This window comes from Gigantopelta aegis, chromosome 3, assembly GCF_016097555.1.
Source record: "Gigantopelta aegis isolate Gae_Host chromosome 3, Gae_host_genome, whole genome shotgun sequence".
NCBI lineage: Eukaryota > Metazoa > Mollusca > Gastropoda > Neomphalida > Peltospiridae > Gigantopelta > Gigantopelta aegis.
Genome location: NC_054701.1, coordinates 27,006,123 through 27,030,225, shown reverse-complemented (window position 1 = coordinate 27,030,225; position 24,103 = coordinate 27,006,123). Strand labels below are relative to the sequence as shown.

The window sequence follows — 24,103 nt, the reverse complement described above, 5'->3', positions numbered from 1 at the left end:
TTGGCCACACTGCAAAATTGTTAGAACTCCACAACCAACCCGATATTAATAGTTTGTTTTTGTTTTCTTATTTACGTCCACATTTTTTATAGATATAATGGCAGGTGAAATTGCAGGTAATTTTTGTACAATTTTCTCATCTGCTTTGCTTAATATTCTGTTGCACAGCATTCTGAGAGTACTGCTAAACAAGATGGCTACTGGTCCGAAATGTTTTTCACGTCTCCTAAGTTGAGGACCATAACTCTGAAATAGTGAGGGGGTGGGACAGTCAAACTCTACGGAAGCTACACACAAAATTCCAGTTCTCTATCTCAGACATTGTGGAGGAAAAAAGTCCAGATAAACATTTTCATATCTCCCAAGTTCAAGGGTTCTATCAAAAATGGGTAAATCTCCGACAGTCGAAACTTTTATCTAGATAACTACATGTATACAAAAAACCAGCTCAATATCTTGAGGCATTTTATATAAAATAAAATCCTAGTAGGACAGAAGTATGGAGAAGAAACTAGTTCCCTCTGTTGGACTGGTAGGGGACCAATGGCCAGATTTCTACCATTTTTGAAGATTGGATAATTTGGGGTCCCAGATGCAATTTAAAACCGTAACAATCTACAGTTAAATGTCCTAAAGGAATCTGTTTGTTTAATGACACCACTAGAGCACATTGATTTATTAATTATCTACTATTGGATGTCAAACATTTGGTAATTTTGAGTCTTGGAGAGACCCGCTACATTTTCCTTTTATATGCACCAACCCACACAGGATAGCACATACCATGCTTTTTGATATACAAGTCGTGGTGCACTGGCTGGAATGAGATCAAGCGAGTACTTTACCACCGAGCTGTCCTGCCCCCTTGTTCTTCCAAGTACTGCATCTTGAGTTATGGCTTCAGATTTAAAGGTTAAAGGTTTGTTTTGATTGATTTTATTAATCATTGGCAATTGGAAATTTTGACAGTCTTCGAGAAAACTCAAATATTTTACATGCACCATCCCACAGACAGGATAACACATACTATGTCCTTTGATACATTTATATCAGTCGTGGTAAAAAAGTAGTATGACTAATCTTGATTAATCCTCTGGATCACAAACAAATTAACAAGTCTGTTTGAGTATGAATATTCATTTATTCAATAATAAATATATGAACAGCAAAACACCTGCTCAATTGTGATGAAATGGAGATCAAAAATAAATTCTGGACATGGTTTTAATTCACAAAAATTAAGAATGAACAACTGGTTGTACAAAAGAAATATCTCAACAACGTTCAATCATTAAAGCACTGATGTAATAAAAATGGATGAGATGTTACTCTGTGGTAAGACGTGCAATTGTGCAGGAATTTTAGCAAGGTGCTGTCTAGATTGGTCTGCTCTCCTATATACGTGCCGTGTGATTAGTTAGAATGATCATCTCTCAAAACCCTTAGTACACACATTTTAATTCCACATGAAAGGTATTACCAAAGGAAGATCCATTGCTGTTATTCTGAAACACTGCATTAACAGCAGGTGTCTTGCTTCACACTACACCAAGTCTTTACTGGTTTCTTATACACCTGTTGGTGACAACATCATTCGTTATTTTTTATAACACATACGTGTGTTAACAATTTCAAGACATACGACTGGCTGCTCCTAGGTGTTGACCAGGTCACATCCAATGAAAAAAAACAGCACGATCAAAATCGATTACACTTTAACATAGTTAACCCGACAATCATCTGACGCGTAAAGGCTGCAAATAACTTTTAGTCGATAAAGATGTTAAAATTTGCTTAAAACCTTGTTTTTTAGGATATGTAAGAAATAGAATAATACATGTATTCAATAGATACCATTTATCTCACAACTTGTTTAAAAATGTATCAAACTCATAAGATAAATGATATCTAATGGCCACTCATGTATTATTCTCTGTATATCAGTCACGAAATGGCCATAATTAAAAAATTATCTTCCTAATTCCCCATTATTAAAGGAAATGGCCATGTGCTGCATATAAAAGATCCTTTGCTGTTGCTCAGAAATAACAGCAAGTTTCCTCGCCTGCACTATATACCAAGTGTCACAATACGGGTATGTCTGATACCGAATAGTCATAATTTAAAACATGTTCAGGTGTCATTCATTCTTTTATTTTTTTTGTTAACCAGCGTCGGCGAAAGTCCTGATGTCTCCCCCATTCATAACTTGATATAAAAGTGATGTTTTTAACTTGACTGATAACCTAAATAGGAATCCTCTCCATAGAAGTGTGGTAAAACAACAGGTTGATCTATATAATATGCATGTATAAAATACGAGTATTACAACATTCTCAAAATCAAGCTATTATGGGGTGTTGGATATGATGTTTAAATTTATTTGAAAACTTTAATAATTATATTTTTTCTACTTACTGATGTAAATTTTGTCTGAAATCTAAACTACAATTCTTTAGCTTCGTTTAAAATGGCATCTATCACACTGTATTGTTACATATACTAAATTTACCATTTATAACTTAAACGTCCAACAAAATAAGGCACTGCCAAATATATTGCTTAGCACAGGCATGACTACAAGCTTTCCATGCATAATGAAAACTGGTTTTGGAGGCACTAGGTTTAAGGCTTTAGACACTTCAGCTATTAAGTGCACAGTTTTACAGCCAAGATCACTGTGGTCCAGACCAGACAACACTGACAGGTTACTGGTATTCTTAGATGAGCTTGTTGGGACCGTAATAAATAAATTAAAATTGCAATTAACTGGTATTCAGTTTTGTGAAATTGGCAATACCATGCAAAGTGGGTTGATCAATGGAGTGGTTAAGTTAAGTAGTTTTATCACAGATAGTTTGTTGAAGGCCATGTTGACTAGCACACTCTGTCCATTATTACATTTCCGTCCTTGTCCTTCAGTCGTATTCTGCCTGTAGAATAACGCGTTTCCTGCCGGCCATCGGGGTACACAGTTTTCACAGTCCCATCAGGATATTCACGTTTCTGAAACAAAATATGGCCAAAATAATTACATGCAATAAGTTTCACTGTGAAAACAAAACATGGCCAACATAACTAGGTGCAATGGGATGCATGTTAAACAAAGAAGCCTTTTCTGCATTCTCAACTATAGAAAAACTCTCAAACTGCCCTCATAATCAGTAAGATCTCTAAAAACCACACATTTTAACAATTCCAGTGATAACCGACAGTTGTGTGCTGGCAAACTTTCCTAAGTGGAGACTTTATTCCCACTTGAGTGATTTTCATACTAGTTTGGGGCTGTTGATCATGTGATCAGCACAGATGAAAGTTCCTTTGAACAGACAGACCCTCATTTTCAATTAACAGCAAGTAGTCTATTAATAATTTTATCATTACCCTCCGAGGTCAGTACATATTATAGGTTTAATAAGCCCATTACAGTGGTGGGAAAACAAAAAAAGACTAATCCTACAACTGAAATGAATACTCTTTTACTGTGAGACTAACTCAGTAGTTTCCAATAAGGATGGAAGGAAGAAATGTTTTATTAAATGATGCACTCAGCACATTTTAATGGTTAACAGATAATGAGAGAAGAAACCTGCGGTTGCCACACCAAGTCTACTCTTTTCGATCAGCAGCAAGAGATGATTTATATGTTATCCCTCAGACAGAATAGTATACATCATGGACTTTATTAGACCACTTGTGGAGCACTGGCTAAATCAAGAAATAGCCCAATATGAATCCCAGACCAAATGCGCATCAGACGAGTGCTTTGCCACTAAGCCACATCCCATTCGTTTTTAATAAATGCAGGTTTATATAGTCACGCACCTTAAACTGCTCTGTATGTATTTCTCTTTGGCCATTAGGAAACTCCATGGTTTTGTCCCCATTACTGTCCACACGTATGACTGTGCCATCTGGGAAAATACTTTCTTCGGAACCATTTGGAAATAGGTATTTTATTGTCTGATCAGGAAACGTAATCTCTTTCGTTCCATCAGGATAGTGCTTTTCTATCTGATTGCTAAAATGACAACAACAAAAATATATACACTTGTATTACTTATTCAATCCCTGCAATTAAGAAAATGTCTACAGCACAAAAACATGTCATAGGAAAAAAAAAATTCAAATATTGTCCACAGCAAAAAGTGTAGAGAATTAAAAACTCCATGGCAATCTCCAATGCAATGCCAATTGCTGTGGGTAACTGCAGGGATTGTCAGTTAATAATGCATATGTTACAACATGTGATATACATTTAGATGAAACAGAATAAACACAAGCTAAATAGTTTAACTGCAGTAACACAGGAAAAAGGAAGGAACAGAAATGTATATTAAATCATGTGTCCCGAAAATACTTGATAAAACCCCCCCAAAGTATGGATCTTTGGTACTTAACTGTGTTGACACCAGATTGTTTGGTACTGTGCAATGAACTGAACTGAATTGGGATGTACTTTCACACAGGAAGGATACCAGGTGTGATAACAGGTATCCTCAAGTAACCATGAACCAGGCTATTAACGGGAAATGATTTCTGCACACACGCAATGTAATGTACAATCGATTTGATGCAATAATGTTTTACCTTGTTCATTTTATTGTCAAAATCAACCAATTTTTCTGTTGTGAAAAGATTAAATGTATGTAGTAGTGTAATGTTGACATTTTTTAGCTACTCCCATAAACCAGGCTATTGTTTAATAAAGAGTGATGCGTGTCACGTGACGTCACCAAAACTGTTAGGCAATGAATCTGCGAAGCAGACGAGACTTTGACAATGACAGCTGTGTACAAATTGTTTATTTAGCTTTGTTTAATATTACATGCCATTTAATGTAGTGCGCACAGTGCAAAATGTCAATCGTGTATACAGTTCCCTAGGAATACAAATATTTTGTCATTTTCTCATTTGAGCACTTTGTTTTTGGGAAGGTTTTTTTAATTCAACAAAAGTATTTTGATGTCAGGGTTCAATCATATGCAGATTCCTTAAAAACCAAGTCAAATGTAAATAGACCGATTTATGGGGTAGCCCGGTTCACGGTTTTTCACGATATAGTAACCAGTGATACACATGTAAGTTTGTAGTGATTAAACAATGTGAAATAAGATGAATATCTCGAAACAAATCTGAATGTAACATTAATATAAGTCACTATTTCTTACTTCTGAAACTGTAATATCTCTAAGCCATCTGGATAAGTTGTATGGGTTGTCTGAGCATCTGCATAAAAATATACCTAGAAAAATGAAAATAATTTTATATTCCCAAATTATTCAATATAATCCATTAATTTGTATACCTGTACAACAACCTATAAGAACATTAACTATCTGCATAATAAAAAAAAAGAACCCATTAAAAAAAATACACCCACATATATTTTCTGAAATGGCATTCGAAATAAGAACTTTTGAGTGCTTGTACATGCATTTACATTATCAGAAGAAATTAAAGGTTTTTTTGTGTTTTTTTAATGACAACACTAGAGGACACTGACTTCTTAATCGTCAACTATTGGATGTCAAGCATTTTATTTTTCTGACATATAGCCTCGGAGAAAAAACGCTATAATGCTGCAATGCAGTAAGGGATCTTTCCACTGACAATACATAAGACAGTACATACCATTGCCTTTGATATGCCAGTCGTCGTGCATTGGTTGGGACGGAAACCCCCAAAATACAGAATGGATCTAGTGAAGAGATTCAATCTTTTGACCGAAACACCTCAGGTAAGTGCTCTACCCACCAAGTTGGATCGTGTCCCTGTTTTACAAGTCTTAACTACATACAACTTACAACTCTCTGATCTGGGAAGATCTGCTTGATATCTCCATTGAAGAAAGATACAACGATTGACTGTCCATCTGAAGAGATTTCCTTTCTCGTTCCATTTGAGAAGAGAATCTCTCTAGCACCATTTGTGTATGTCCGTTCAATCTGTAACAAAAGTAAACCACTGTTCATATATAAAACAAGTGACCTTTCACCAGTGTTTATAAAGAGTTTCACCAAATAGCTTGATTCAAATATTTACTTTTTGACAAGGGCATACATTTTCTTTCAATATACACAAACATATTAACATCCAGACACAGAATTTTAAATATTTGCAGAATTTTATTAAAATAAAAAGTTCATTAGCATAAATTATTCAAGTATTTGATGTGATAACACAAATAGATCTTTTACAGGTAGGATGTCTTCTATAAAGGTTAAAATTTAAAAATGAATGAAGATCTAAATTTACTTTTCGTATTCAACTATTTTTATATTTCGAAGAATAAACTAAAGAAATGTTTGCTTATCAAGACTTTAGCCCATAAAAATAAAAGTAAAAAGTAAAGTTTGTTTTATTTAACGACGCCTCTAGAGCACACTGATTTTTATCTTATCATTGGCTATTGGACGTCAAACATATGGTCATTCTTTAGAGGAAATCCGCTGCTGTCACATATGCTACTCTTTCCGATAAGCAGCAAGGGGTCTTTTATATGCACTTTCCCACAGACAGGACAGCACATACCACAGCCTTTGATGACAGACCTCTTAATAGGCGGACACGCTACCGCTTGAGCTACATCCCGCTCCACCACACCCCACTCCCGTATAAAAATAAGTAATTTCATATATTTTATCAAAATATCATCACCTTTCCATCAGGATTCTGGATTTCTTCATACTGGCGATCTCCTTTATCTATACCTGGGTTCTGGGATGTGAATTTGGCCGACTGCTTACGGGGCACATTGGTGCTGGCAGATTGTGGAATACTGAAAACATTAACAACATGTAAACCTAGTGGGATTCAATGGTGTATCGAGTAGAGATTTTCGAAGCAATCTTAGAGCTATATCGTAAAATCATTAGAGGCTATGACATCACTATCGCACGCACAATATTAAAATTTACTGCATGATCAGTCTTAGCAATGCTTTTCTTATTTATATTTCAATTTAGAAAACAAAAGGGCCATGCAGACCATAATAGCTTCTTCAAATATGTTTGGCAGGAACCCCCTTTCAGATTAAATACAATTTTGACTTTGTTAAGGCCAATCTAATTAAAATTAGCTCCACTATTACATGTGGATCTAACAGCAGCCCATTGGAGCTCATGTCCAGATGACCTTTCATTCGACCAATCAAAACCTTACTTGCACAATCATGCCAGTGATTTGAAAAGAATTTGAAAGCATTTGGGATTATGCCGAGGATATATGAAATGATTCGGGTGAAAGAAAGAAAGAAAGAAATGTTTTATTTAACGACGCACTCAACACATTTTATTTACGGTTATATGGCATCAGACATATGGTTAAGAACCACACAGATTTTGAGAGGAAACCCACTGTCGCCACTACATGGGCTACTCTTCCGATTAGCAGCATGGGATCTTTTATTTGCGCTTCCCACAGGCAGGATAGCACAAACCATGGCCTTTGTTGAACCAGTTATGGATCACTGGTCGGTGCAAGTGGTTTACACCTACCCATTGAGCCTTGCGGAGCACTCACTCAGGGTTTGGAGTCAGTATCTGGATTAAAAATCCCATGCCTCGACTGGGATCCGAACCCAGTACCTACCAGCCTGTAGACCGACGGCGTACCACAATGCCACAGAGGCCAGTTGATTCGGGTGAATTACGAAGTATGCTGTAATCTAATTGCAATATAAAATTTTATATAAAATTTGTTTCAAGACGGGAAAAAAACCCATGTTGGTAAAGCCATAAAATCTGTTTCTACTAATATACAATCAAGAGTTTATTACTGCACTTTCCCCCCCCTGTTTTTTCAATGTTGAAATAGACCAACAAGTTCGCCTATTGCATAAATAGTCTCGCCCGATATTTTTTGAATTTGTATGCTCCCGAATAATGCTATAAAAGGCGAAGTGTAATTGGTCAATATTTAAATTGTTATTTATAGATGAAATGTCACCTGAACATGGGAGTCCACATAATGCTGTTTGATCTACTGGTAGACCCAGTAGAGCTAATTTTAATCAGATTGTGTTAAGGCCTATTTAAACAATAAAAACTTTTGTATTACATTGGAGTAATAAGACGAGTCATACCCTTGAAGTGTGGCGGCTGCTGTGGGCTGTCCTCTGGGAACAGCATCTCCAGAAGTGCTCAGAGATTGGTGGGGTGCACTGGGTTTCGAAGAGGAAATTGAAAGGGACAAGGATGTTGATGCATGGCCATTTGCAGTGGGTTGAGACTGTGCTAGGGTGGATGGAACATTGGAGGGAGAAACTGCAGGATATAAAAAATATATATTCTGAAAGCAAATTTTCTGCAAAATGTAAAACATAAATTACTGGTATTTGCAAAACAAGATACAAATATTGAAACAAATTGCTTGGGGATGTAATACATATGTAGTGCCATTGCCCAAGATTCAATTTACTCCTCACAAAATTGTATTTTATGCAAAACCTAATCAAGATTTACATATCTCTGGACACATATTCATCAAACTATAACATATAACTCATATGTGACATCAGTTTGAATGGACAGAAAAAAAAAAAGGTGACACATTGATTTATTAATCATCAGCTATTGGATGTAAAATATTTGGTAATTTTGACATATAGTCTTACCTTTGAAACTTGCTACTTGCTGCAAGGGATCTTTTATATGCACCATCCCACAGACAGGAGAGCACATACCACAGCCTTTGATATACCAGTCGTGGTGCACTGGCTGGGATAAGAAATAGCCCAATGGGCCCACCGATGGGGATTGATCCCAGACCAACTGCGGATCAAGTGAGCACTTTACTACTGAGCTACGTCCCACCCTCTTTGAATGGACAAAGCTAAATATTTAATTCACACTACCGTAGTAAAAATGTCTTACCTGCTTTTGGAGGTTCTCGCATTCCTTGATAGCTTCTGGTTAAATTAATGTCTTCTGTGGGAGTACTGCTACGTGGTATGTTGGGGACATTGAGTTTCTGATTTGAAAAATAAATATTACTAGAAATTGAGTAAGACAAAAAACAAATTGTTCTATTAATGTAGGATAGACAAAAATAAACCCTAAACAATAAAACAACCTCAATCAGATATGTATGACATGAGTTCCTCTAAACTTAAACAGGCTTTCAAAATAAAATAAGACCAAAACATTTTCAGTTTTGGTCCAAATCTATCGCTTAGATGAAAACATGACTACCAACCCACTGTCACTGCTAACTCGGAATATAGACTCAATACTAAAGAGATTTTGAGACAATTAAACTAAAATTGTAAACTATTACAACTCTAACATCAACATATCCTTTACCTTATAGCCATTTTCTTTCTGCATACTCTCCAGCCTGCGCTTTTCTAGTAATTTTATTTCTTCTCTAAGTTCCTTGTTCTCAAGTTCGGACTGCGCTAGTGTATCTCGGAGACGAGAATTAGTAGCATTCCATCGTGTTTGTTTTTGTTTTAATTCTTCTTGCAGTTCAGACAGCTGAAATGTAAAATATAAAAGGTTCTTATCAAAATCACGTAAATTCCTAGAAGTGTTATAAGACACCAAAAAGTCTTACCATTCCAGCTTTTCATAAAAGAAAAAAGGAATGTAACTATCAGTTTTTCTATTCAACAAAGGCTGATGTTTTGGGGTTTGTTTGGTTTGTCAGGCTGGTAGGTACTGGGTTCGGATCCCAGTCGAGGCATGGGATTTTTAATCCAGATACTGACTCCAAACCCTGAGTGAGTGTTCCGCAAGGCTCAATGGGTAGGTGTAAACCACTTGCACCAACCAGTGATTCCATAACTGGTTCAACAAAGGCCATGGTTTGTGCTATCCTGCCTGTGGGAAGTGCAAATAAAAGATCCCTTGCTGCTAATCGGAAAGAGTAGCCCATGTAGTTGCGACAGCGGGTATCCTCTAAAAAATCTGTGTGGTCCTTAACCATATGTCTGACGCCATATAACCGTAAATAAAATGTGTTGAGTGCGTCGTTAAATAAAACATTTCTTTCTTTTGGGGGGGGGGGGGGGGGGGGGGGATTGTGTGGGCTTTTTTTAATGAAACAAGCAACAAGTTGAAAATAAATGCATGAAAATGTTAGCCAAATTAATCAAGTTACAACACAATAAGTTAATAACTATTCTAGTTCATCTCAAATATTAAAATTTATTAGAGTTATTAAAAGAAAAAGAAAGAAAGAAATATTATATTTAAGTACACACTCAACACAATTTTATTTACAGTTAAATGACAGAGGACATACAGTTAAGGACCACAGAGAGGAAACCCACTGCCACCACTACTTTATATACACCATACCACAGACAGCATAGTACAGGCCATGGCCTTTACTTAAAATAGCCCATTAGGCCCACTATCGCATTAGTGAGTGCTTTACCACAGGGAGATGTTCTGCTCCTAAATAGTTATTAACATTATTAGTATAACTTAATAACAATTATTTCACAGAATGGAACACAAACAGTGTACTGTGATAGAAATATCAGCTATTGCACAAAAAAACAAAGCAGTCACTCCTGAACACAAAACTTGCCTCTGTCCGTAACATTTCAATTTCCTCGCGATCCTTCTTATCTGGCATGGCACGGACAGCCTTTTGATATTTAATAAACATCTTTCTTTCGTGCCTGCAAATTATAAAGTATATCATGGCTCAAACAGACAGATATTAAACCTAAATGTTACTTATATACTGTCCTGCATATTCAGGGCTCGAATTTAAGAATTAGTCTCCCACAGAAATTTTAAAAAGAACTGCCACAGGTGAAACTGCCTACCTATGGCAATTTTTTTAAAAAGAGACATTTGCAGCAAATAAACATGAAGTCTTGAAAGGTTACTTTGCTGTATGAAGACACATTTCAAATGTGCATACATTTTGCCACTGTTGAGGAGCTTTACTGATAGCACAAAAGTGATGCTTTTAGAGAGCTGGGGCTAGCTATGGATGATCAGAAACTTTTGCCAAATCATCTGTTTAAAACTTTAAAAATGGCAAAAGCCCAGGTATTTTCAAAATTTTTTTACAATTACAACAAGACATTTATTCGACAAATTAAAATAAATTTCGCCAATTGTTTTTAAAATTTGCAATTGGCAAACACCAGAGCTAACCCTGTCTCTACCTATAGCAATTTATATATCAACGATGGCAATTGCCATCGATGCCATTGTTAAGTTCGAGCCCTGCATATATATATTTATTTATTTTTTATACAAGTACATAAATCAGCAAAAAACCCACCTATTGGAATAAGACTGAAAAATAAACTGAAAGATAAGTGAAAGAAAAGTTATGTATTCTATGTAAGTGCAGTTTCCCTCTCATAAGACATTTTCCGACAAAAAAACAAAACCTATTTGTATTACTCAAGGTATTTTATGGGATCAAGCACATGGTTTAGTAAGCTAAAACTTGTTCCTTTTCCTTTCCTCTTTGTGTACATATAGGGACATAACAAAGTGTTAAATTGTTAACATTTTACACATCACTAACCGTATTTTCTTCATTTCCTGAGTCTTGAACTCCTCCAATCTCCTCAGTTCATCTGCTTTTTCTTTTTCAAAATTATTGATTTCTTTTTTCAGTTTATTCAAACCCTTAAAACAAATGTTTGCATATAAGTCCATATTGATATATTATTTACAGTTATTATATAAAGGTAACATTTCACGGTATTCTACATTTTCTTATGCACAATTTTATTATAATTATTACATAATATCAGAAACTAATCCTGGTGTCACAATGTTTATTAACAATCACACAGGATATCAAAGAGCAATGTAACACTCATTGTATCACATTAAATAAACAATAAATGAAAAGGAAACACAATTACGAGTAAGGTACATGATATGCCTGTAAGGAGTTTGATAGAGAAGCACACACATTTTGAATGTATTATATGAATTGGTAAGGAGGATATGACTTGGACAAGGGTTTCCTTTAATATGCAGTAATGTGTGAAAAGTAGGTCGTATACAACACACAGCCATCCCAAGATGTACTTGCATACAAGGTCTGATGATCCTTTATGAATTGAAAAGAAAGATATACCTGGAAACCAAAAGCTTACAAACTAATATATGGATGGACAATGCCATACCATAATACAACATGACAGCTGGGCATATAAAAAAGAAGAAGAAAACTACAGCATAATAAATAAATAAAGGTTACCTCTTCCCTTTCTCTGTGGAGTTTATCTAATGCTGCATTTTCATCTCTAAACTTCTCAATCTCCTTCTCAAGTTCAATGAGCTTGTCCCGTAAGATTTTGGACTGAAGTCCCTCACCTAGGCCTGCATTAGTGGCAGACTGCAGCTTGTCTTGATCCTGGAAAAATAACACACATCATTCAAAACAAACTAAACACAGGAAACATTTTGTTCAGTTTCGCATAGTGATTCCCATTGCAAATTTCAGAAATCTCTACACAATCCTATATGGTAAATAGTAGTTGAAATTGATTTTTAATTAATTAACAATTATTGCTAATCCAAATATTAAAAACAAAATATTTCTGAATCACTGTAAAATAATTGGGTTTTTTTTTACCTAGCTTTACTATGATGAGTTAATTCTATTCCACCTGTCATGTGAAATAGCTTGGTAAAGAAAACCAGTTGATATCTGTCTGTCATTTCTTTTGAACAAAATACAGTTACAAACTAGGCTTTATCTGCTTATTATTCAAACCAAATATCACAATTACGGTATGTTGATATCTAATAACCACAGTTATATACAGCCACAAACAACTTTTCATTTCATTATTAAGGAATACTTTGATGAAAAATTATTACATTTTTAAGTTAGTGCTAACAATATGTAATTAGTGAGTGGTTGTAGTAAAATTAGCTGCGATATAGATACACCAATACTGGTATCTGCATGTAAACATGATGAAAAGACATACTTGCTGTTGCTTCTGTTGTAGCTTTGCTTGTTGTGCTTCCTTTAACTTAGGAAACAGCCTTGCAACCAACCGAGATGTCGGGGGTGTACTAGATGGGTTAGATGCTTGCTCTGTTGAATCTATTCCTGAATCTGAAATAAACCAATAAACTGATAGTGACCCAATGAGCTTTCAACTCCAAATTCTAGCATAACGATATTGTTCTGGTATTACTCAGCAACTTGATTTTTATATCCCAATAATATTACATCTAATATTATATCTTGGTACCAGCATGTATATTTTCAGCCGATACCATTGGATTTCTGTGATAAACTGCTGATTTCCCACATTTTAACCCATCCATCCTCTGCTGTGCCTTCAGGATCACCTACTTTTGGTTTTTCATATTGAGTGCTGATGTACAATACTACTAAAACATTTAAGTTAAGAAGATAGAAGGAAGGTGGATAAAATGACAATTGAAACACATAACTTGATTTTTATATAAAAAAGAAAGAAATGTTTCATTTAATAACACACTCAACACATTGTATGTATGGTTATATGGCATCAGACATATGGTTTAGGACCACACAGATATAGAGAGGAAACCCGCTGTCACCACTTCATGGGCTACTCTTTTTGATTAGCAGCAAGGGATCTTTTATATGCACCATCCCACAGACAGGGTAGTACATACCACGGCTTTTGATATACCAGTCGTGATGTACTGGCTGGAATGAGAAATAGTCCAATGGGCCTACCGACAGGGATCGATCCCACACCAACCGTGTATCGAGCGAGCGCTGTACTATTGCGCTAAGTCTCGCCCCTGATTTTTATAAAATTACCTCGTCCATTTGGAACTTTTGGTGCAGAGTTAGTCCATTCCTCATCATCATCAAATTGATCCTCTTCATCATCATTCATAGCATTTTCATTTCTGTCTTGTACAGGCCGAGTCATAACTTGATGCTTTACTTCATCACTGCTAACAGAATCATCATCATCACTATCCCCTCTACCATTCAGCTGAGGCATGCTAACAAAATGTTTTTTAGCCTCTTCAGCATTACCGTTCAACTTTTCAGAGGAAAATGCCGAATGTGTTTGACCTGGCTTGAAGTTGTCAACATCTGGGTTTTCTCTTGCAGCACCAAACCATGAACCCGAATTCTGAGACAACTTCTTCAGCAATGAATGGGTATCTGTTAAAGTCCCACTCTTAATGTCTTTACTAGCAATTTTTCGGGTAATAGATTTTGACGGGGATAGGGATACTGGCATCCTAATTTCATTATCAGACGTCCTTGTATTTGTGCCATTATTAACAAAACATATCCCAGTTTGCATGTTATTATTTTGAGAGATGTCAGACACACTATAATCATGCTCCTCTTGTTTGTCTTGCTGTCCGTCCGTCTTCTCGTCTTGTCCACTGTCTGTGGTGTAACTGCTGTCAGAATCGGTCAGAGTGTCGTCGGAGGAGTCAGAGTCACTGGCATTAAGAGTGTCATCCTTATCAACCACCGGGGTCTCTTCTTGGACACTTTTCTCGTTCATTTTGACCTCCTTCTGTTTCTGGGCCAATTTTTCTTGAATGATAGCTTTCATCTCTTCAACTGGCACCTATGATTAAAATAGGTCAGATTAATATTATAAAAATGTTTGAAAAAGTTTGTAAAAATATTTTTAATATTCAATAAATTAGAAACATAGCATGTTTTAAAAATATTTTGGGGTGGTTGTTAATGAGATTTTTATTTGGAAACTAGACCTTATTTGTTGCTATTGTTGTTACCAAAACAACAGAACAATATATAAATACTCTAGTAAAAATTACTTTATCTTACAAGCATCAACTTCGTCAAACATACACGTCTGTTAATTGTTATCAGCACCTGTTATTTAAATTCAGAATCCTGGTTTGTTTCTAAGGTATCAACCTGATGTAGTTTATAACATTTTTGACAAAGAAACAAAGCAAAATGACACCTACATTAACTCCTTTTTTCTTCTGCCAATCCTTCTCCATCAGTCTGACTACAACAGAGGAGTTGCTACAGAATGACACGTTGTCTGCAAAGTCCTCAAACAATTCAAACACCTCCAGCTCTTGCTTTTCAACCTGTGTCAACAACAACAACATGATAATGTAGATTTCCCATACAGAAACAACTATGATAATGAAAGAAAGAAAAAAACACTACCCAGATTATTATTTCTCTCCCATAAAGCAATAAATATACTGATGGAAAGAAATAAAGGATCACACAAATAGCAACAGGAAATAATGACTGCATAAAAAATCAATTCATATTGTCAGAAGTTGACTGGAAACATATAGGCAGCACATTCAACACTACAGACATTCAATCCACATTACAACTTGGTATGAAATACAGACATTGCTACGCTAGTAGTGAATTAAATTTGGTCTACAAATTGATGTGTTCCCTTATTTCTTTCCATTAGTATACTAGTAGCATCTAAAGCACTGACAAACCTGAGTTAAGCTTGACTTACTTATACCACTATTTTCTTACTTAAAAAGTCATACAAACTAAATTGGGGCAGGATTTAGCTCATTTTGTGAAGCGTTTGTCTAAAATAGCTCGGTAAATCATTCAGACTCCTCATCTCCTCCAGGTTCATAGTTAACTATACTTTTTCGGACATATTAGTTAATTCATAATACATCTTGAGTTTGCTAAACAAACATCTTTCCCTGGGATTTTGCTAGGTAGGAGTGGATACATCAGTGGATATAAGTACTGTAAAGCTAGCTATAATGGCCACTTGCGGGTATTATTAGTCCCCTACTAGTCAAATCCGGACGGGACATTAGGTTTCATCTCTGTCCTTCTGTCTGTCCCACATATAGGTTTCTGATGGGGGTTTTTACCAATAATAAATAAATAATGATTTAATGTTTGATATGTTTTGATCTTGTATTTTATCCTCCGAGGTTGTCGTGACTCATACATTTAAGTGGTAGTGACAGTATATTCGCTTTTACAAAGATATTACTCATGATTCACAAGACAGGGTTACCTGTCAAGATTGTTGTTAACCTCTTTTACATACTAATTAAGGTACAGGCTTGACAGTTATTATGATTGCTTATGATAAGTTATCACTTCAATTATTTTAGGAAACCTGAGCAAGACAACATGCAACTAAATTTGAGTCTAAGGTGCAAGTCACATCACATTGTTAATACAGCTATTATTGGGAGTTGTAACTGTTCTACAAGCTTTTATGACTGCATTTCTAGCAACAAATAAATTTATGAGAGAGTATAAAGTTTTGGAAGTCCTTAATATAAAATAAAATGATAGTATTTATCTCTGCTCTGGAATGGGTTTTTTTGTGAGTTGATAACTCTTCAAGATACTTCGATTGGCCACATGCTCCAAAAAGAAGACACATCTATCACTAGAACTGCAGTGCGCTGGACCTCTGAAGGGAAAAGAAAGAGAGGACGTCCAAAAACAACATGGCGCTGAACAGTGGAAATAGAGATGAAGGAGACAGGACACAATATGGGCACCATCGAGAGATTGGCAAGGGATAGACTGGCGTAGACGAACTTAGTTGCTGCCCTAAATGCCACTAGGCATGACAAGAAATGATGATGAATGTTATATTAATCAGGCTCACTTTTTCATTCTGTCTGCCTTTGACACAGAAAGATGGTTCATCCATATCAATGGCCGTTTCAGACATGGCATCCACATGCACCATCCCTTCAACACTGGGCACACTCTCGGGCTTCACTGGGGTTGACTGTGTTGGAACTGATTGGTGGGGCAGTGTGGCTGTACTTCTAACAGGCTTGTTTTCAAATTCAGTGTGTTTGGTGCTTAACAGTTTGTGGGAATTTGTTAGAGCCGATTTTCCAGTTTTCTGTGATGGTTGGGGAGGTTTTGAATCGATTATCTGAAAAGAATAAATAAGAAGACAATATAAATGCATTTTATTGACAAAATTAATTAAAGAATATATCTCGATATCTTCCTTTACTTATTTTTGGCACATATTTGCAACATGCATATTAATTCATCAACAAGACCTTTAGTAAAAGAAATTAACAAGAATTTTAGCTTTAAAAAAGAAAACAAAAAAACCCAAACACACACAATACTACCACCTCCACCCACAAACAAACAAAATAATTGTGAAAAAACAAAACAAAGAAAAAGTTAATGGTTAATGTTCACCACAAACATGGCATAATACCTTGCTATCCTTCTTTTGTTTTTGATTCCCTGCAGCATCTCTATGTGTAGACTGATCGATGCGTCTTTTTTGGTTTTCATTTGTCGGAAAGCTTGCACCAGGTTCCACCGACTTCCGTTTGCTGTCAATTTTAACTTTCGTCTTTACTGGACCATTTTTTTGGTAGTTGAACCTAGAAAGACCTTGACCTTTCCTCAAAAAAGGCTTTTTACTTTGACTAGGTGATTTCTCAGCATTCTTTAACTGCAAAATGAAATATTGTCTTTACTATTTCACTGCAGGAATGAATACCTCCACACACATGTAAAAACAACACATCAATGAGAATATGTTTTAAAGAATATATTACACTGCTTCAGACACTATCCCACAAGAGTAGATAGGAAAGGCTATGTCTTTTAGTACCCACCTCTACAAATAAAATTTAGTAAAATGCTGTCACTCACAAAACATAATTAATGTATTACCAACCATATTTTGATATATAAAACATTTTTATTAATGACAGGCAAAAAATTGAAATAATTATCTATAATATGTAATTATGTACCCTTTCCTCTTCTGCTAACATTTCTTCTTCAAGCAACTGTTCAAATGATTTCTTTCCTTCAAAAAACAAAACAAGACAGAGTAAGACCGGATGTTTCTCCATTTCACTACTGTTCAACTCTGTCAATAATATATTAAGTTCAAGCAAACACATGTATACATTTCCATGATAAACAACCAGCCAGTCATTTATAACAGGCTAGTCACCTTCCACCAACAAAACACACTTTTTCTAACAAACCTGAACATTTCTTATTAATCATGTTATTTAAACAAAGTTAGAAGTAATACTGTAGACTGATATTTCATATTTTTTAGACAACAATCTTATCTGAAATTTTACAGAATAGTAAAACTAAGGTGTGCAAAACATTTTTTTGGTCGAAATTATTTTGACCAATAGTGACACATATCACTTGTAATTTTACATTTTAATTGACGAGCCAATGAAACCAAATGCACAATCCTATTGATATATAAATGATACAGATGAAAGATGTTTACTTTACCTCCAATACCTGATATGATTGGCCTATCATCAAATCCAGCAGTGTTCTGTCAACAAAAAGTACAAATTAAACACAACCGGCAGGCATTTTTAAAAACTTTATTTGTAAAGTTTGTTTTGTTTTTGTTTTTTTAAACTAATAAAAAATAATAGTTTATAGTATTTATAATGTAGGTTATGTTTCAAAATCCTTTATAAGATATGGAGAAACGTAAGCCGACGTATAAAATAAAAACAAACAGATAATATATGTAATCTAGATTGACAGGTTAAAAACAACAAACGGAAATTGATCAGTAGTGAGGAACTTAATAATCAACCACCATCATTGCAAAACCAGCCATAATTTTAAAATATAAATTCAATGTATTATTCATTAAATTGTTTATTTCTCAGTATACAAACCTTCAAATACAGTGAAACCTCTCAAAACCGGACCCTCAGTAAACCGGAATTCCCTCAAAGGCGGATGTTTTACAGAGTCCCTTTTTAAAAACCAAGACAGAACTTAACCTCTCTAAACCGGATCCCCCTTAAAACTGGACATCTGTCCTGACCCCAAGGGTGTTCGGTCTGGAGGGGTTTCACTGTAACTTGATACACAGTTTAATAAACATGCTTAAAAAGAATGACTTTGAGTATCCTTGTGCACTTCAATCAAACGGAACATTTATAAACATGTAATAAAATCAGAACAACAAAAATTCTTTGCAATAAATATTAAACCATATATACCTCATTTTCTTTCACAGTGATATTTTGAGATTCTGGTTCTTCCTCTTCATCCAACACGTCTTGACCCGGTGATTTCTCAACCTGCAATACACCGGCTTCCTGAAAACAATTCATATTCTTATCCTGACCCAACTCAGGATCAGGATGCAACAGTTCCGAGGCAATTTGAGAATTTGGCATCTTCTGTGGGAGAATTCCCAACATTTGTTGCAGAGTGTTTGGTGTGGCAGTCTGCAACATATGTTGCAATGTTGTAATAGTCTGTAAAGAATTCATGTCATCCGCGGTCAGCGTTCGTAAGAATTCCAGACTTGGCTGCTCAGGTGAATAAGCATTAGTCCTTGGCGGTGGATACTCGTTCTCGGTCCCCACACTGAACTCTGAAGCAGAGTCACGGATATTAAACACATTTCTGTATGCCTCACTCTGATCGGAGTCGGTTTCATGCAGTGGGAACATGCCGTCCTCTGACTGAAGATCGACTTCAATGTCTCGACCACCAGTGTGTGAGTCATCAGGATTGCTGAACAGTTCTGGGTTTGTGGCAGCGTCATCTTCGTTCGTCTGTGGTTCAGCATACATGACAGGAAGAGGAAGAGACGAGGATGATGGCACCTGTAAGAAACAAAAGTTAAAAGTCAAAGTTTGTTTTGTTTAATGACACCACTAGAGCACACATTGGCTATTAGATGTCAAACATTTGATAATTGAAACATACAGTCTTAGAGAAGAAACCGGTTACATTTTTTTATTAGTAGCAAGGGATCTTGTTATATGCACCATCCCACAGACAGAACAGCACATACCACTAGGTAGGACGAGAAATAGCCCAAATGGCCCAACGACGGGGATCAATCCTAGACTGACCACACATCAAGTTGGGCCACATCAAACCCACTGTAAGAAACAGTTATTTAAACTAAGGATGCAGCTTATCATATTATAATATCTTCACCTCCGTCAAAATAATTTTTGGTTCCATGTTGAGCAGATATCGTTGTGTACATACTGATTTATTAAACATAGAATTTGTTGAATTAATTTGAAGAACTTCAGGGATGTGAGAGGGGCTGGAACAAAAAAGCTTACTGCAAACTGTTTGCAACCACTGGAACTGCCCAAAATTGCATTCAATGGTAACAAATCTAAACTGGTTAGAACTTATAATATAAGGCACACATCATAAACTTGAAACCGTGAAAAAATGCAAATGAACTTTGTGTGATCAACAGTATTGAACATCATGTTTTTGTTTTTTTAGATGAAATGGAAAAGCGCATTTCCGCGTAGCTCTCACATCCCTGGAACTTTCATTTGATTTTTCAAATACACAACTTAACTTCCAAATGCTACATACTAGTATATATAAGTGCATTTTCTTATATTCAAGAATATGCCGTTTTTCTTTTTTTCAAATCAGTCAAATTTTAGTTTACAAAATTAATGTCTACTATAATCTATATCAAACATGTAGGTTTGATGTTAGAAACTATTCATTGATTAAATACAAATAATTTTTTTTATTAATTTATGCTTGTATTTGTTTACTATTGACCTCACTCAAAATGTCATCTGGCCTTGTCACGTGATACCCAAGTCAATAATTATTGTTACTGTTGTGGAATAAAGGCAAAGTTTGGTAACATTCTTCAAAACACACCTACCGGGGGTATCACAAAAATAGATACAGCTATTTTTAGTATTCAAATAGTGGTCTTCAGAACTATGCAATTAGAAGACATGTTTTACACATTTAAAAAAATTGATTTTATTTTGTTTAAATGGAACTTAGGCATTCATACGTTATACTAGTGTCAGTAGTGTATCATCTTAGACAACCTCATAACTTAATAGGAGGATGGGTGAAAGAGGGTATGGTGAGAATAGGCCTACATACATGTCAGTCACACAGGGCCATGAATGGATATCACCAAACTATAATTTGTCAAAAAGTTATAAAATACTTACAACTTGCTGGTCAAATTCATTTATCTGCGATGCCATTGACAATAGTGATGTCACAAGATCTCTTTGGTTAATCTGTCTTCGAGGTGGTGTTCTTGCTGGACTCAAGCTTCGTCGTTTAACTGTCAAATGGAATTCAATAATACACATAACATTTAAACAATGGTCTGTAGTGAAGTTTTACACTGAAAAAGTAATTATTAAAACAATGAATTTATTTCTCAAGTGATAGCAATATCCACTTTGCATGGACAGTAAAACCTACACTACACTGAACTATTTAATATATGATTTAAGAATATCTCATTACAGAAACATTTATTTCTAGTTTGATCACTTAGTACTTAAACAAATAAGTGGTTCTCTGCAAATGCAGGCCTGAGAATTCAATATCTGTGTTAAACATATATGGTTTAAGCAAAAATAAATCAGGTATCCCATTTCTTTTTTTTTCGTAACCAGTCATAACCAAATAAATTATGTCTTAAATTTAATTTGTCAACGACAAATGGGTTATGCAAAATTAGATCTGAAATTCATGAGACATGTCAATATAATCTTCTTCTAATACCAACTTCAGACCTTCAGTTACAATATTAGACTAACGTAACATACCTCTGCCAGCTCCCCACTGTGTCTCCCTCTGTTTTGTCAATATGGACTGAACTTTGATCTGCTCCTTCCTCAGACCCTCCAGTTGTTGCTGCTGCTGTTGCATTAACTGTTCTTGCTGCTTCAGCTGCCATTGCCGGAGTTCTCGGAATCGATGCAACAGCCGAGCTTGCTCCTGAGCCTGTTTCTGCTCTAGAAGATCCAGTGTGGTATCTGAAACAAATGTTAAGTTTGGCTTTATTTTTTCTCACCATACTCTGACTATATAGATTTAATACACCAGTTATTATTCTTATAATTAGTCAAGTGAAATAGGACTAAAACAGCCGCTGCATTAACTGTTCCCATACTTAAACTAGGTGGTTCTTTTATTGATATTGAATAGAAATGCATTGCCTAAAACAAAGTAGTTGTAACTGTATTTTAATGTAGTGAAGTAGAAGAGATGCCCACTGGATATTTTTCATCTCTCACAATGTGGAATATATATTTTTTAATTCATGACATCTGATCTGAACTTCTTTGAGTTGTACTCTCAATAATAAATTGGTTAAAAGGTTCAATAATATGGCATATTATGTTATATTTCAGTGCATTAAATTATGTTCTATTCATCACATACATATGTTATCTTTAAGCAAGTTGTTTCCTTTGTGAGTTATAACATATTTATATAAAAATTGGTTTTATTTTAGTGCATTGTTATACATACCTCCATTAGCAATATTTTCCACATCTCCATGATTACTAGATGCTGGAATCTGATCAGACTTGATAAATTCAGTATCCATTAATATGTTGCTCTGAAATTAAATTGTTCTGAAATTAAATTGAATTAAACTGGCAAAAACATGTGCATCAAATTGGAATTTGTTTACATGTACATTTGATGCATGGTACTATTGTTTAATTATCTCGTTAAACTAACTTAACATTTTCTCTACTTTCAAGGAAAAAACAAATCAGTATTTACCAGGCTTCGAAATTCACGATGGCTCCACAGCATTTGCCGTACTGCCTTGTGCCTTTGCCATGTTGCCTCAAAAATGCCAGTTACTTTACGGCTATGAATAACCGTGCCCTTATAAATATCTGCCGTGGTGCCCCTTTTGTGTATGTGTTTAATCCTAACTGGCGGATCAAGTTTCTTTTGGGTTTTAAAAAAAATAAAACAAGGACAAATTCAATGTTCCCCAGTAGAGTTTTGTATACAGTTTTTTAGTCATGTATTATAACTGAAAATCGAACATCACAAATGATAAATTACAAATGATAAAACTCTGTGAATTGCCGAAACTTTTAACGTGTCATAACGTCATGAAATAAAATATGTGTATTGCCAAAACAGATTCCCACGGCTCAATTTTGTTTCCAAATAAAAAATGCCTACAAGAAAACAAAGGCTGAAAGAATCAGAAAAACAACGGAAGGAATTGGGAGAAAAATTGCCAAAACTTTTTTAATGTTTATTATCGGACGGACCATTGCTAAAATCACCCAAATTAATTTATTCGCAATTAATTGAAACACTGAAATAAATATGAACTGTTTATGTAAAAAAAAACAATTCTTGAATATTCCATTTATTAGGCTATCTATTCTCATTAGTTTATATACATTAACAAATGCTATATATCATTGGTACTTGTTAGACCAGTAGCCAACAACGAAAATTTTACCATTGCTTCTTCTAATGACCTCTACTTTTCATGTGCAAAACATCCGCGATGATCTCCTGCTATGTTCATGTGACATTCGAAAAATACTTGATTGTTTTTGGAAAATAAACTGATAATGTACGAGATAACTGGAGTTATGATTATACAATACATTTTCCTCTGTAGGCCTACAGTACTTGGCAGCTTGTAATAAAAACCATGTAATCACAACAAACATGTTACCGTACTGTCATGCGATCTTGTGGGTCACCAATTACCCTGGTAATTAATAAGTGCACGGGTTGATGATTCCAGTTTCAAACAGATTTGTCATGCTCATATTCATTCAACATTTAGGTATGTCAAGGCTGGGTTCAGTCTCTGACAATGCTAGTGATCGAGTCCAGGACTTAAGGCCGACAAGTATTGAAGTGATATCAAGCGGTGGTATAAAAGAAAAAACCCAATTATCACAATTGCAAACAATCATTTGAAAAATCAAAGCACCCAAAATAATAATGCAAATTGTTTATTTTGTATACCAGTATTCACTCCACCCCACCCCCAACCCCCATTTAACATATTTTTTATTGATTTAAATACTCTGTAAATGCTGAAAAAATACTTCCGAAAATAGGCCAACTTGTTCTCTGACAATGTTTCTGTTTTTATGGATAAGGTCACATGACAGACTGGGATTTCCCTCCACACATTTTTTTTTATTCTATAGTTAAATGGGTCATTTGGGTAATCCTCTTAGAACTTGCTCAGATGGTCCGAAACCAGTGGACTTGATCCATTACCTGTTGTAATGAGATGGAACAGCAGCAGTCTTTGTTCAAGGACCCCAGATACGTCTTAATCTCTCGCCACCAAAGTTGGATTTAACGACACTATTAAAAAGTTAAAGTTTCTTTTAACGAC

At 35.2% G+C, this 24,103-nt stretch overlaps 1 protein-coding gene across 1 annotated transcript in view; it reads right to left on the bottom strand.

Annotated features, from left to right (window-relative positions):
• Positions 1 to 1,121: 1,121 nt before the first annotated feature.
• LOC121367795 (centromere protein J-like) overlaps positions 1,122 to 24,103 on the bottom strand; it is a 31,201-nt gene continuing 8,219 nt past the window's right edge. Inside the window, exons 2-23 of the mRNA XM_041492168.1 lie at positions 22,234 to 22,324; positions 21,525 to 21,734; positions 20,913 to 21,031; positions 18,945 to 19,559; positions 18,211 to 18,256; positions 17,703 to 17,758; positions 17,153 to 17,395; positions 16,574 to 16,852; positions 14,910 to 15,038; positions 13,762 to 14,539; positions 12,929 to 13,059; positions 12,190 to 12,345; positions 11,503 to 11,606; positions 10,540 to 10,633; positions 9,306 to 9,479; positions 8,877 to 8,973; positions 8,087 to 8,267; positions 6,661 to 6,781; positions 5,808 to 5,948; positions 5,172 to 5,245; positions 3,826 to 4,021; positions 1,122 to 3,006 (exon numbers count right to left, since the gene is read on the bottom strand). Coding sequence (XP_041348102.1) covers positions 2,878 to 3,006; positions 3,826 to 4,021; positions 5,172 to 5,245; positions 5,808 to 5,948; positions 6,661 to 6,781; positions 8,087 to 8,267; positions 8,877 to 8,973; positions 9,306 to 9,479; positions 10,540 to 10,633; positions 11,503 to 11,606; positions 12,190 to 12,345; positions 12,929 to 13,059; positions 13,762 to 14,539; positions 14,910 to 15,038; positions 16,574 to 16,852; positions 17,153 to 17,395; positions 17,703 to 17,758; positions 18,211 to 18,256; positions 18,945 to 19,559; positions 20,913 to 21,031; positions 21,525 to 21,734; positions 22,234 to 22,324 — 4,164 coding nt within the window. The 3' untranslated portion in view covers positions 1,122 to 2,877. The remainder of the gene's footprint in view (positions 3,007 to 3,825; positions 4,022 to 5,171; positions 5,246 to 5,807; positions 5,949 to 6,660; positions 6,782 to 8,086; positions 8,268 to 8,876; positions 8,974 to 9,305; positions 9,480 to 10,539; positions 10,634 to 11,502; positions 11,607 to 12,189; positions 12,346 to 12,928; positions 13,060 to 13,761; positions 14,540 to 14,909; positions 15,039 to 16,573; positions 16,853 to 17,152; positions 17,396 to 17,702; positions 17,759 to 18,210; positions 18,257 to 18,944; positions 19,560 to 20,912; positions 21,032 to 21,524; positions 21,735 to 22,233; positions 22,325 to 24,103) is intronic.